Source organism: Drechmeria coniospora, chromosome 03, assembly GCF_001625195.1.
Source record: "Drechmeria coniospora strain ARSEF 6962 chromosome 03, whole genome shotgun sequence".
In the NCBI taxonomy this organism is placed as follows: domain Eukaryota; kingdom Fungi; phylum Ascomycota; class Sordariomycetes; order Hypocreales; family Ophiocordycipitaceae; genus Drechmeria; species Drechmeria coniospora.
Window position 1 is genome coordinate 1,837,947 of NC_054391.1, and position 13,965 is coordinate 1,851,911.

Below are 13,965 nucleotides of genomic sequence, written 5' to 3' on the forward strand. Positions count from 1 at the left end.
AATAGGCGTGCCGTTTCGTACAGGTAATACTTACGTACAGTATACTGGCATTTGTATGGGGTAATACGGGCAATGCTGGAAACAATACTGCGAGTACTCCGTACTTTGTACTTACTTACTGTACATGTACTTACAACGTACATGCATTGTACAGAGTAATTCCTCGGCACTTCACAACACACGATATAGATTGCCTGGTGGGTACGGCGAAAACGGCCTCCAGTACTCCGTGGTTGTACTCCGCACATGCCACCGGAGATATAAGTATACTGTACGTACCTACGCAAGTACACCAAAGATCAAGGAAGTACTCCGTATTTACGTGAAACTTGTAAGTAATAAATATATTACGCAGCAAGTAAGTACTGTGCTACTTGCATACTAGGCCGCGACAATTTTGTGCCAGGTGAGTAGGGCATCGGAAATTAGTAGCTTTGCCTACCGCCCGATTGGTAATACCTGCAGCCAGCATGCCATGGCTGCATTACCAGGGTATTGTACGGAGTACTGTACGGAGTGCTCCGGTACCGAATTGGTGGGTGCGCTTGTTTGACTGATGGTCTGCCAAGTACGGAGTACGGAGTACTACCAATACAAGTACATACGGAGCGTTCAACTATTACTCAAGTATCCAGTATGGCGGGAACATACAAAAAATATTCCGTACCTACAAGTATAGCAGCGTATCCTATCGCTTTCACCGTACTCCGTACTCCGTACATGTTGCTGTACCAACAGTACAACTACAACTACAGTAGGCACTGCAAATACATGTACATGTACACATGACCGTTCAGTATCCGCAAGTGCGCAAAATACAAGCAAGTGTAGTTGTACAGAACATGTACTAGGTACTTACGGAGGACGCTGTTAATTACCGGACCCCTTACTTGCAGGTACAGGTACTTTCTTGTACTTGTCACGTAAACCTTGTTATACGTTTGGTGAGCATTACAGCACATGCAGTTGCAAGTACGCGTACTCAATAGTGGTTGTACTGTAGTTGCAAGTAAGTGCAAGTAGTTGTATGGACCGAGTGCAAGTACTCAATCATACATGCCAGCAGTATCGCTCATGGAAGCCGACATGGGGAGAAATCACGTCATGCAGAGCGTCACATATGACAGTTACCACCTCCAGTTTCCACACTGCACTAGTACGCATGCAGTGTACACTTACGAGAGCATCGTCCTTGTTCCCAATAATTTCGTCCCTCTGCATGCGCCCATGGACTTGCAGGTGAATATACCTGCTTACACCTGCGAGTAGATGTGCAAGCAGGTGTGCTGTAAGTACTTCAGCAAGTAAGTTTTGTTGGAAGCTAAAAGTACAGTGGGGTGGCAAGAGTGCCGAGTCAATTTGTACAGCAAGTAATACAGTACAAGTACTTAGCAGCAGCGCTCCCTAAAATGAATGCGCATGAAAGCCAGGACATGTGCGCATAGTACATGCACACGCTGACCTGAGCAAACCCAGTAATACATGTAATGAAGGGGTCCTGATCCGCTGGGCAAGCCTGCGATCTGTCGGTGAGTGCAAGTACTTACAGTACGGAGCACTCCGTGCCGTGAGTGTACAAAGCACACCTACATGTACTTGAACTTATTTGCGCAGGACTGCGGTGATAGTATTACTACCTAGTACTATTTGTACAGAGTACGTGCTCGCTATTACTAGTACGACTACGTAAGAATATTCCACCACCATCCCCCCTGGGGCAGCACCGAGGACATGTCGACGCAGGGGTCGAAACCATCCTTTTTCATTCCCTTCTCCGCGTTTCCCACCCGCGCAATGACAATTCCTTGTACCGTGTGCATGTGCATGTGCATGTGCGGTAGCCTGTTCCGCAAATACTCGGAGGGTACGGACCGATGACACTGTGCCGTACTGTTCTGGTGCACCACCCGCGGCTGCCTGGCCATGACCTTGCCAACACCAGCACCACCCGTGCTGCGATTCGTACAGTGCGAGTCACCAAGAGGAGGGAGACGGCAGGATTCCGCCCATTGCCGAATCGAACTAGCTGCCGGAGCGGATGGACGCCCATCCCTGCCTCCGTTGGCCCCCAAAAGCCAGCCAGCTCACACTGTACATGTAGGAGCACATGCGCACTGTGCGGCGATGGCAAACCAAGGCGCGCAAGCAACCGCCGGCGGATTTCCGTTGTGGGCACCCTGCATTCTCCGCGGCGATGGTGACGCCTACAGCACATGCAGTCAGTGAGTGGTACGTAAGTAATTGTAATAGACATCGCGAACTGGAGGCGCTCCCATCGCCCTAGTACCGGCAATCAACATTCAAGGATCATAATAAGGGTCCAGCAGAGAAGAGTTGACCGGGTTTCCGGATATGTGGATAGGATGCTCAGCAGCTGCTTGTACTGCGCCGGTACCTGCTTAGCTCGATGGACATGCACGCCAAGAGCGCTTGCCGCACAGTGGCACGTACCTCGGGGTGCGCCTGTACATGCAGGTACTCGCGCCCCAACGTTACTTTACGCCAATCGCGAAATCCAACTTGATCCAACTCCTACCAATTGCCCGAACAACGACAGGATACGCCATCGCCCGATTGTGCGGGTAACGCTGCCAATCCATGGCTGCCGGCATGGGTCGTCGAGCTGGGCAAGGCCGGCCGCGGGATCGATGGGTATAAGACCCTATTCTTCTCACCTCCCCCGCCTCGTTCATTCCCCCAACCGCCGTCCGTCCATCCGCTCGTCACGCAAGCAGGTCTACCTTCAGACGCCGATAGACTGACCGCCAGACGTATACGCAGGCTATGAGAGAGGCGGACAGGCCGACAAACGGATAGCCAGGCATACGGATAGCCAGGCATACGGATAGCCAGGCATACGGATAGCCAGGCATACGGATTGCCAGGCATACGGATTGCCAGGCATACGGATTGGCAGACATGCGGACCTCGCGTGGCCAACGAGCGGCAGCGCTCCTCGCCCTGCTGTCCTCCTTCGCCTGCGCCGTCGAACCTCCTCGGGAGGCTCACCAACCCACAGGCAACGGGCAGGGGCTTCTCACCTTCAACGAAACCGTCGAACCCAAAAGCCTTTCCCCGTCGCTCCAGGTCGTACGCTGGGCCACCTGGGGCGTCGATGGCGCCTACGTCAACCCCGACGAGGATGGGAACCTCGTCCTGTACCAGGCCGGCACCGGTGAACCCCAGGAATTCGTCACGGCCGACAAGCTGGTGGAGAGTGCAAACGACTACTGGGTCAGCCATGACAATAGTACGGTGCTCACCGCGATCAACGCCACGAACCAGTACCGCTACTCGTTCCGTGCCGACTACTTTGTCATCGACGTCCGGAGCGGCAGCCGGAAGCCGCTGGTGGACGACCAGGCGGGCGATATCCAGTACGCCGTCTTTGCGCCCCGCGGACGGCACATCGCCTTCGTCCGAGGCAACAACATCTACCTGAGGAATGGCGACGGCGAGGTGACGAAGCTGACGTCGGATGGAGACCCCGATCTGTACCACGGCGTGCCCGACTGGGTCTACGAAGAAGAGATCCTCTCCAGCCGCTCGGCCCTCTGGTTCTCTCCCGACGGCGCCTCCATCGCCTTCCTGAGCTTTAACGAGACGGGCGTCGGCACCTCGACCGTTCCCCGCTACACTGATCGAAAGCACCGGGCGCTGCCGTACCCGGCCGAGACCAGGCTCCGCTATCCCAAGGCGGGAACGAGGAACCCGACGGTCGGCCTCAGCATCATCGACGTCTCTTCCAAGAAGCTCTCGAACGTCCCCTTGAGCCGGTTTCCCGACGGCAGCGGCATCGTCGGCGAGGTCGCCTGGGTCACCAACGGCCACGCGGCGCTCGTGTACCGCATCTTCAACAGGGTCCAGGACCGCTCCAGGCACGTCCTCGTCAACATGGAAACCGGACACCCTCGCGCCTTTGTTGTCCGGGAGCGCGATTCCCCCGACGGCTGGCTCGATAATTCCATGGCCATGCGCTACGTCGGCAAGCTCGAGGGTCGGCCCGATGACGGCAAAAAGTACTACGCTGACCTGTCGGATGAGTCGGGCTGGACGCACATTTACCTGTACCCGACCAGAAGCAACTCCTCCATCCAGCTCACCGACGGTGACTGGGAGGTCGAGGCCATCCTCCACGTCGACGCCTGCCGCGGCCTCGTCTACTACACGGCCGCGAAGCGCCACAGCACCGAGCGGCACGTCTACAGCGTCTCGTGGGTGACGATGGAGTCGTCACCCCTCGTCAACGATACCGTGCCGGCCTTGTGGTCTGCCAGCTTCTCGCCGAGGGGAGACGCTTACATCCTGACTTACAAAGGCCCAACGTGCCTTATCAGGAAGTGCGTGCAACCGACGGCGGGAAGGCTCTTCAGACGCTGACGGCCAACGCCGACGTGCACGAGGCGCTCAATGAGTACAAGCTGCCCAACATCACCTACTTCGAGCTGCAGAGGGACTCCGATGCCGACCGGCCCAACATGACCGACTTGGAGAAGGAGATGGGCGGCTACAAACTCAACGTGATGCAGATCCTGCCACCCGCCTTCAACCCCGCCAAGAAGTATCCCGTTCTCTTCTGTCCCTACGGCGGGCCTAACTCGCAGGCGGTCCTCAAGTCCTTCCAGCCGTACGACTGGAAGACGTACATTGCGTCCGATCCGGAATTGCAGTTCGTCATCTACGTCGTCGACAACCGCGGCACCGGATTTCAGGGCCGCCGCTTCCGCAGCGTCGTCGCCCGTCAGCTCGGGAAGCTTGAGGCCGACGACCAGATTTGGGCGGCCAAGGAGCTTATCAAGACCAAAGGCTTCATCGACGACGGACACGTCGGTATCTTCGGGTGGTCCTACGGCGCCTTCGTCGCCGCCAAGGCCATCGAGAAGGACGATGGAGTCTTCACCTTTGGCCTCGCGGCCGCTCCCATGATCGACCCGCGCCTTTACGATTTCATGTACATTGAGCGATACATGAAGACGCCGGGGACGAACGCCGCCGGCTACGAGGAGGCTGCCGTCCGTCGCGCCGCCGGCTTCCAGAATCTCGCCGGCGCCTTTTCCGTCGCCCACGGCATGGCCGACGACAATGTCCACTTCCAGAACACGGCGGCCCTCGTCGACGTGCTCATCGGCGACGGCCTTTCGTCAGACCGCCTCCGGATGATGGCCTTTCCTGACAGCGACCACACGATTGCGCACCACGGCGCGTGGGTGTATCTCCACAAATTCTTTACGGCTCGCCTCTGGGACGAGTTGCAGCGGACGTCGGACGCCCGAAAGACGCACCAGTGGAGCAAGAAGGAGTCCCCGGAGGCGAGGCCCGAGGTGCGATGAGCGTGCGATGAGCGCTCGAGATTCGGAGGCCGCCGGCGATCGGGCCGAAGCGGCACCGAAGGGGCGCATGCGACGATGATGCAACCTGGGCGACGGGCCAGTATTGGCCGTCCCATGGCCGATGCGTCCATTTGGGAATCATGGCTCGATGCTGTGCTTCGTTGCCCTGTTGCACGAAGTGGCCAGGCTCGCGTGGACCGGGTCCGAGCCGACCAACCGTTGCCTCACGTGCGGCCACCGGGGACGAGAGGGGACGAGAGGGGACGAGAGGGGAGGTGAGGGGAGCGGAGCGGCCGCTCATGTTCATATGATGGCCCTCTGCGTTATTTACCTGCGCAAAGATGCGTTGATGGGGTAATGGGGCGTTTGTCAATGGGGACTCGCACCGCATCCAGGGTGACTGGTCGGTAACACATGTATATATATCCAAGTGAGCAAAGCTCGCCATTCACTGGTCCGCGTTTCCTTCGAGCCTCTTCCGGTTGGCTGCTCACGACAGAGAGGCTGGATGGTGCTGGATGGCCATGTGAGGACGAGCAAACGGCCGTCTCGGTGGCCGTCTCGACTCTCGGTCGTCCTCCGACGTCCTCCGACCGATGAGCGCCGCGTCCGGCCGCACGGGGTCTCCACCTGGCAGAGCGGCCACCCGGCCGCGTGCATGGATGTCACCTTGGCATTGGCTCGGCCCTGACCCATACGCGTTCCCTTCCACGTACCGTACAGGAGGGTAGGGGTAACCCGGCTGGGCAGGTAGGGTGGTGATGTGCCGCTCGTGCGTTGGGGGCGAGTCACGACCCCCACCGGACCCCATCACGGGATGGAGAATCGGAAGGCTGCTCGTCCTGCTAGAGAGGTTGCGGACCGACAGATGGCATGCTCGAGCGCCCCGTTTTGGTGTCTCGCGAGCAGCAAAGGCGACCCAGTACTTGGAGCACCTGCTGTTGTTGGCTGCTGCTGGTCGAGGGAGGCGTGCGTGGAACGGGCGAATGCGGCACCTCGGCGTGGCCTGGTCGCGGGAAACCCCCTCGTCGTGCGTGACCGTGGACGACGGCAGGGTGTCGTCGGGAGATGTAGACGGCGACGGATCGCATTGCGTCGCACTGCGCTGTCGCGCGAGTGCCTATAAGAGTCGACCAAGGGGATGCGGCCGTCTCCTGCAAACACGAACGCGTGCACGAACAGGGGCAAACATAACAAGTAGCTCGCCTATTTCTTTGGACGAGAACGCCCTGTGGCTCCCAGACGGAGACGGCCCCGTTGAATATGCCCATGGCCTACCTGCTCTCGACGGCTGCGGCCGGCCTCGGCCTCCTCGCCAGCGCCTTCGCGGCCCCTGCAACGACTGGATCGATCGCCTTGGCCAGCGGCAAGAGCCTCTTCACCTTTGACTACGTTACGCCGCAGGCGCACGCGAAGAACTGGATCGGCATCTACAACATATACTCCGGCGGGCCCGAGAAGGAAAAGTTCGTTTCGCCATCGATAACGTGGGAGTACGCGCCCGCGACCGAGGGCGGCGTCCACATCCCGGCTGCCAAGCTGCAGCCGGGGTCCTACAAGGCCTATTTCCTTGCCGAGGACGGCTACAGGTGGCTCGCCCGTCCGGTGTCCTTTGTCGTCGCCGGTAAGGGGGCCCTCGCCTTTACCGTTGATCAGTTTACCACCCGCAACGGCCGTGTCGGCGACGGCTTTCGGGCGAGCATCTCCGGCCTGCTGGCGAACCCGCCCGACGCCAAGACGAGCTTCTCCAAGGTGTCAGGCCCCGCTTGGGTCCGCGTTTCGGCCGACGGCACCTTGTCCGGCATTCCTGACGCTGCCGGCACCTCCCGCGTGACGGTCCGGGCGACAGCCACCGACGGCTCTCAGGCGTCCCTCGAGGCAACCATCCCCGTGCGCAAGTATGGGACGCCTCTCGTCGACCGCCTTGGGGCTCTCTCCTTTAACCTCTGGCACGGAGGCACGCAGGTCAGTGACTACCACCGTAAGCAGGTCCAGTTCATCGTCTCCACCGGTGTCGACGTTGTCGGCTTTCAGGAGAGCACCGGTGGCCACGCCATCCGTCTCGCTCAGGCCCTTGGCTGGGATGTCTACCAGGGCAATGACGTCGGCATCATCAGTCGCTATCCCATCGTCCAAGTATATCCTGACATGTGGGTGGCCGGCGCCGTCCGCATCTCCCTCGACGGCGAAAACCGGCAGGTGATTGTGTGGAACGTCCATCTCGGCTACACGCCGTACGGACCATACGATTTTTGCTTTGACAAGATGAGCTGGGAGCGTGTGCTCCGACGCGAAACCGAGTCCGGTCGGACGCCCCAGATACGCGATGTCCTTGGTCGGATGAAGACCCAGCTGTCCAACACGAGCCGCGTTCCCATCATCCTCCTTGGCGACTTCAACGCGCCCTCCCATCTTGACTGGACCGACGACACGCGAGGCCAGCACTGCGGCGTAGGCTTGACTCCCTGGCCGACTTCTATTGAGCCCTTCAAGCTTGGTCTCGTCGACTCGTTCCGTGAGATCCACCCGGACCCGGCAAGGGTGCCGGGTAACACCTGGTCGCCTGTTTACCTCGATAACGCAGGTCGTCGGGAGCCGCTCGATCGTATCGACTTCATCTACCACAAGGGCTTGACCGTTGTCGACTCGCAGGTCCTCGTCGTGGGGAAGCCTGCGCCACAGCCAAACCATCGACACAACGAATGGACAACAGACCACGCCGCTGTCAAGTCGGTCTTTCAGTTGGGGAAAGAGTAGGGTCGGTGAGAAGAAAGAGGTTGTGGTCCAGGGTGGTCGTCACTCCTCAGGGGAAGACTGGACAGGCTTCCCCTACTCGGTACGATGAATGGTTGTGCGTTTTTGCGTCCAAGGTAAGCAAGATGCAATGAAAATGGAATCAATCAAAACTGCTTATGCTGGGATTCTGTCCCAGGGGTGTGGCTCTAGCGGATAGTTGTCCGGTAATGAAGTAAGCCTTTCGAGTATAAACAGTGCTGTCAACCGAAATGAATCCCTTGAACGGCGACTCCCCCCCCATCACTCTCGTTGCTCCCATATGGTCACCAAAGCCAATCGAGTCACTGTGAGTCAAAATCGATCGTCTCAAGCCCATTTCCAGTCGCCGATGTGCAGGTCCCGCTCATAGGTCTCGGGACGGTTCACCCACTTGTAGATGTTCGCGTACTTGTTAAGCACTGCCTTTCTCGATGACCCAGAGCAGTGCCCGGTAAATGTAATGCCTGGTAAGTGGAGATGCTGTCAATAGATATGCGTACCAGCAACTCGATGGGGATGGCATACTCTTCACCTCCCACGGGTCGGCATCCGGATGCTCCCATCCCTCGACCGATCGAAGTGTAAACTTGGTGATATCGCTCACCTCAGGGGCACGCGACCCGAATGCTTTCTTCAAGTCGATCATTCGCCTCTCATTGGCGCCCCCGGATGGGGCCTCGGTCAGCGATGTAGTCGACTTTCCGACATCGATGACGATGTTGTCGTACGTTCCCGAACCCGCAATGTTGCTGCCCAGCTCGAGCCGAACTTCGAGAGACTTGAAACGCGTGCATGCCCACGGCTCTCCCGGTGGCTGCACTGCGAGCGTTTTTGTCTTCGAGTCTTCGGTTTCCCATTGCCAGTCGTGCGGAGCAATAGACTTTTTCAGCTTCGTTGGCGTCTTTCCTCCTGTGGCCTGCATGTCACGGTCGAGCCACTCGTAGAGGGATGACCATTTGTCAATCACGGCAACTCTACCCGAGCCGGAGCATATTCCTTTGAACGAAACACCTGAATAGACGAGTCGGTCAGTATCGATCTGTCAACCTTGATTTTCATCATGTTCTTCCGCTGCAAGATTTGAGATTGAACAAGAGTCGCCTTACCGCCAAGCTCCCAATAGTCTGGGTTTGATCCGGCATGAGACCTAGAGTACAGCGTAAAGTGTTTCACATCAGAAACACGAACATTGCGAACCCCAAAGGCCTTTTTAATATTCACGGATTTCACGTTTTCGAACCCTCGATCTGGGGAGGTGGCGAGAAGAAGGGTTTGCTTGCCAATGTCCATGACAATCTCGTCGTCGCTTCCACCGCTGATTCCATTGCCGATGTGCAAGTGGATGCTGAGCTTCCTAAAGTATCGGCAATCCTCTATCCCAGCCAGCATGGGTGGTCGGGGCGTCCGCATGGCTATTTCTCGCGCCCTATCACAATCACGACCCTTGAATGCTGCCGCATCGACCGAGAGTTGAGCCTGAGCAGTGCTATTCCGAAAGACAAAACGAAGGGGGAACGGAGGGATACGTACCCTGACGAGACCCCCGTAAGGAGTTCACAAGCGATCTTTTCTCATGCTTATGGTGTGCCACGAGAGTTGCAAGGACCGCAGCGCAGCTGGCCACCCCGAACTGCCCGCTTCCCCATAGGTCAAGATTTTCTTCGTCCACTTCCATCGGCTCCGCATCAAGTCCCTGATGTAATGGTCCTGGACTCTCTATTATCTGTTGCCCGTCTTCAGACTCGGGGTGGGCTCGCTGCTCTTCGACCTCCATCCTCTCTATGGCCGGCCTCTGAGCCGTGACGAGGTCCCCATGGGAGGCATCCAGGTCAACGGCAAAGTAGCCAAAGATCTGCACGTGATCCATTGTATGGGTGATATCTAGGCCATTAGGATCCGCCTGGTAGTCGATGTAGCGTCGGTATGGCGTTCCGGGGTTCCTGCGTGTTTCTTGCATCAGCCTATGACGAGGGAGGGAGAAAGTAAGGGAGTGCTGAAATACAACGGACCTGCAAATGACAACATGTCCAGGAACCCTCCTTGTGTCGGGGCGGGTGCCGGTCCCCCTGGGCCAGTAGGCCACTCCCACAATACGTGGCATGCCAGGTGGGAAAGCTAGATACTCCGGTCGACCCTGGTGTGTCAACTGATTTCGATCAGGACCTGGCCGTCGTCCACTCGTTTCATCACCACGGACTCTCCACAAACGCCAGGCAATGCCGTTTCTCGCAAGAACCTCAAAGATGTGGCCGGAACCACCCTGCCCCGGGGCGGGAATCTCGACGCCGCTGCGACGTGAAACCTCTTCGGGCGTCGTACCAAGGAGATGAGAAACAGTGACGAAGATGCAGTCGGCCCGCACAGGAGTGCTCGTCAGCAAGTTTGTCAGGGCTTCCATCTTATCCAGGACAAGTTTGATAGATTTGGGCTGGTCCTGTCTTCGCAAGACTCTCCCCTCTCTGACGGCGGGTGCATTGATGTCAACTTGATAGTTGTATTAGCTTCGGTATATGAACACTCAAGAATATGACAAGACAGACTTGTTGCTTCTTGTTCATGTCTTAGCGGGTGTCCGACCCCATTGGCCATGGCGTCCACGACATTGTTGCAGCGGACGATTAGACCGCTGGTGGTCGTTGGGTCAGCAGGTACACCAGCAGCGTTGGTGACTCCCTGTTGCAGACACATGAGGGCGCTCAGCAGCGCAGGGAATGATTTTCCAACCATTTTGAGGGAATCCATAGCTCTTCAATAAAACGAATGCAGTACTCTGAACGTGGTTAAGGCTCGTGATCAAACCAAGCGAGAAAGTCGGCCTTAATATCCAATTGTTTGGCCGAGCCAAGTTGACAATTCATTCTAGTGGCACCGATGGAAGGGCTGAAATCCTTCAACTCATGAAATCGTTTGCAAGGGAACCCTCCAGGCCATGAAGAGTATCCGTGGTAAACATCATATGCTCGCATGAGATTCTCTTGAGAGCGAGCAATGTTCTGGATCTGTCCCTGAGAACAATCCGGTCGCGTAATCACTATTGAGAGGTGCCGTTCATGCTCATGGCCAAATTCGCCAAATTTTCTGTATGGTCCAAGGATGGTTGCTTGGGGACAAGGCCATGGGTTTGATATCCTTTGCCACAGACTATTTGCCAAGATGGGATGGGGGCTTGGATGAAGCCGTCACGCCTGGTTGTTCTCTACTATATACAACACTCATTCCGTTCCCCTGTTCATCTCATAAGTGGGACCACCGACAAGTTATAATGCATTCTGACACCAACTAATACTTGCCTCTTGAACTAGGGTCTTCGTGGACGCTGTTGCTTCTCCGTACCAAGCCCGCCTCATCAGAGCAATAATGCCAAGGTCAGCATACATGCGTTCATGTATTGCTGGAGCGGGTACAAGTATGGTGCCCGCCGCGGAAACCTGGCTGCTAAGTCGGTACAGTCAAGGACAATAATCTGTGTCTCACTGATCAAACGCGAGAGCGGAGCTTGGACGCGAGCGTACATGATAAACTTTGCGGCTGCGCGACGCACACGTCCATATCCTAGAAGAAATAACATCGCCCATGAGGCAGTTTCGTTGTACCATTGAGACTGTAATGCCGCAACAATGAGGTGGATAGAATGTTTTTTGGTGGGCGCATAAATGGTCCTGCCCATCGTTGACAAGCCCCCGGAACAATTATGACGAGTTCGGAAGAGGGCCGAGATGAACAATGCGGTAGTCACGAGTACTACCATTTCTCCTTTCAATTCCGGCTCGTGCTCGGTCGTTAACGTATCGTTGGAAAGACTGACGGTTGGGGTAGTGTTGCCAATGCAGCTGTTGCAAGATCCACGAGGAGCGTGTGAAGTTCGTCTCGGGGAATATACAATCCAGTGCCTGCTTGGATTGAGTAAACACTTTTAATGCGAAATTGGTCATTAATGCGGTCAAACAAGCGTTGCGACCAAGAACATTCAAGCATCGACAGGGTGGCCGAGAGCGAGTACAGCCCATGCTAGTCGGCATATATTACCCACACGGTGTACCGTGTCGCATGCCCTTGTCGAGAAAAGAAGGTTAATCGGGGTGCAGGGGTAATACTTTTCTGTGACTCAGGCGGCATCATTGGCGTTTAGAATGGCCGGTCCTGCTGTCAGAAGTCCTACCAGAAGACTTGTCAGAAGTGGTCAAAGGTCTGGTGAAGCAAAGCTAAGAAAATAAGAGCTCATTATTTTACATCGGAGATAGGGACCGCGTGTAGAATGCTATTATGTGTGTACATCATTTATTTGGATGGTCCATATTGTTCCAAGAACATTCAAGGCTTGCTCCTTGCCTAGTATAGGCTGAAAATGGCAGAGGCAAAGAGCAACGGAGCGAATAATATGAGAAGAGTATAGAAATATGGTTCGGGAGACTGACTTCGCGTCCAGTTTTGCAAATCTGGAACAGTCAACATGCCGACCCACGGTCCCGTCCGCGAGCATGTCGTGCAGGGTTTCGGACCTTGCGAAAGGCGAAACTGTTGAGAATATTTTCATGCATGTTTTCCAATCATTGATGTCTGGTGCCATTACACATTCCTGGTGGATGTCGACGTGCATTTCTTCTTGCGAGTGTACGGTAATTCATTGTAGAGAACCGTTGGCGATCTGGGACCTCTCGGCTCCGCACGCGATGAATCGTATTGTCTCTGCCCGTCTGTTCCAGCACCACATCGGCGTAACTCGGCTGATTGGGTGCCATGACATGGACAAGGTCCTTCTCGGACGCACGAGCAAGGCATACATACACTGGAGAGTCGATGGGACAGATTACAAGGTGACATATTCAATATTTCAACTCCTGAACAACTGTATCCTTGAGTTAATCGTGACCGGCATCTCGGCTAGTGCTTGAATCGAGAGAGGATAAGTTTGAATCAATTGACTTGTTATCAACGTTACCTACCGAGATCCCCACCCCCCAGCTAGTCGTGGAAATCACCGAACCGGAGCTCGCCGCTCGCAGGCGGGACGGAGGTAGAAGTAGAGACAACTCCTTGTCGGCCTCGTGGTACATTTCGCCGATGCCCCCCTGACCAGTTAGAGACAATGCGACGATATTAAATGCTGTTTCTGGAACCATCGGGAAACAAATCGCATGGAACCCCGTTCGCACTTTGTCCGCTTGTTATTGTCCTTCGGCTTCGGGCAGGATCCCACCAACCTTTCCGTTAGTTACGCCGATTGGGACGACACTGGCAGAGGTCCCATGACAGCCTAGCCTATACGATATTACCAAAATGAAAAAGGTATGTAGGCACGAATACGGGCACAAGTCGAGAGCAGGCGGTATGGAGGATTGTGGAAGAATCAAGGCAAATCAACTTTCTTTCTAGACAAGTGCCGTCGAGCAGCGGAGTGACGACATTTGGATTGGACGTCGAAGGCGATGCTCCAGTGGACAGTTGGCTGCTGCACATTTGTGGTGAAGGGGAGGAACGCAGTGGCATCGTCCTGTAGGACGGCTGCTCACGCTCAGGGGTGTTTGGGACCGATGTCCAGTGCATGTCCAAACGTTCGACTGGAGGCTTGATTCCCGATCGGCGGCCTACGCCATCTTCATGTGCTTGGGTCGACACTGTATCATCCTGGCAAAAGGTGCTTCTCGATTCAAGGGAACATGGCAAGACAGGACAATACAAGGGATGGCAAGGCATGACATGGCACGATATTGACATGACCCCGTGGCCGATGCCGAGTGGAGAGCAGAAAGAGCTCATGTACATGTATACCTCCGAAGGACGTGGAGTTATATAGTCATTGTCGGCGCATTGGGCGCAGTGGGCCTGTGAGGCAGCTCCGGGGGCCTTGGTGTTCCATGTA

At 56.0% G+C, this 13,965-nt stretch overlaps 3 protein-coding genes across 3 annotated transcripts; 2 read left to right on the plus strand and 1 right to left on the minus strand.

The window, feature by feature from the left end:
• Positions 1 to 2,919: 2,919 nt before the first annotated feature.
• DCS_06373 (extracellular dipeptidyl-peptidase Dpp4) lies at positions 2,920 to 5,330 on the plus strand (the record flags this gene model as incomplete). The annotated part of the gene is made up of 2 exons (XM_040803663.1): positions 2,920 to 4,268; positions 4,319 to 5,330. 2 exons carry the CDS (start codon positions 2,920 to 2,922, stop codon positions 5,328 to 5,330), a joined length of 2,361 nt encoding a protein of 786 aa, XP_040653767.1.
• Positions 5,331 to 6,593: 1,263 nt separating this feature from the next.
• Positions 6,594 to 8,087, plus strand: DCS_06374 (exonuclease III; the record flags this gene model as incomplete). The annotated part of the gene is made up of 1 exon (XM_040803664.1): positions 6,594 to 8,087. The coding sequence occupies one exon, from the start codon at positions 6,594 to 6,596 to the stop codon at positions 8,085 to 8,087; it is 1,494 nt and encodes a 497-aa protein (XP_040653768.1).
• Positions 8,088 to 8,432: 345 nt separating this feature from the next.
• On the minus strand, positions 8,433 to 10,832 carry DCS_06375 (uncharacterized protein; the record flags this gene model as incomplete). Its single annotated transcript, XM_040803665.1, has 6 exons — positions 8,433 to 8,569; positions 8,631 to 9,116; positions 9,212 to 9,556; positions 9,636 to 10,045; positions 10,115 to 10,589; positions 10,646 to 10,832. The coding sequence occupies 6 exons, from the start codon at positions 10,830 to 10,832 to the stop codon at positions 8,433 to 8,435; spliced, it is 2,040 nt and encodes a 679-aa protein (XP_040653769.1).
• Positions 10,833 to 13,965: the final 3,133 nt, after the last annotated feature.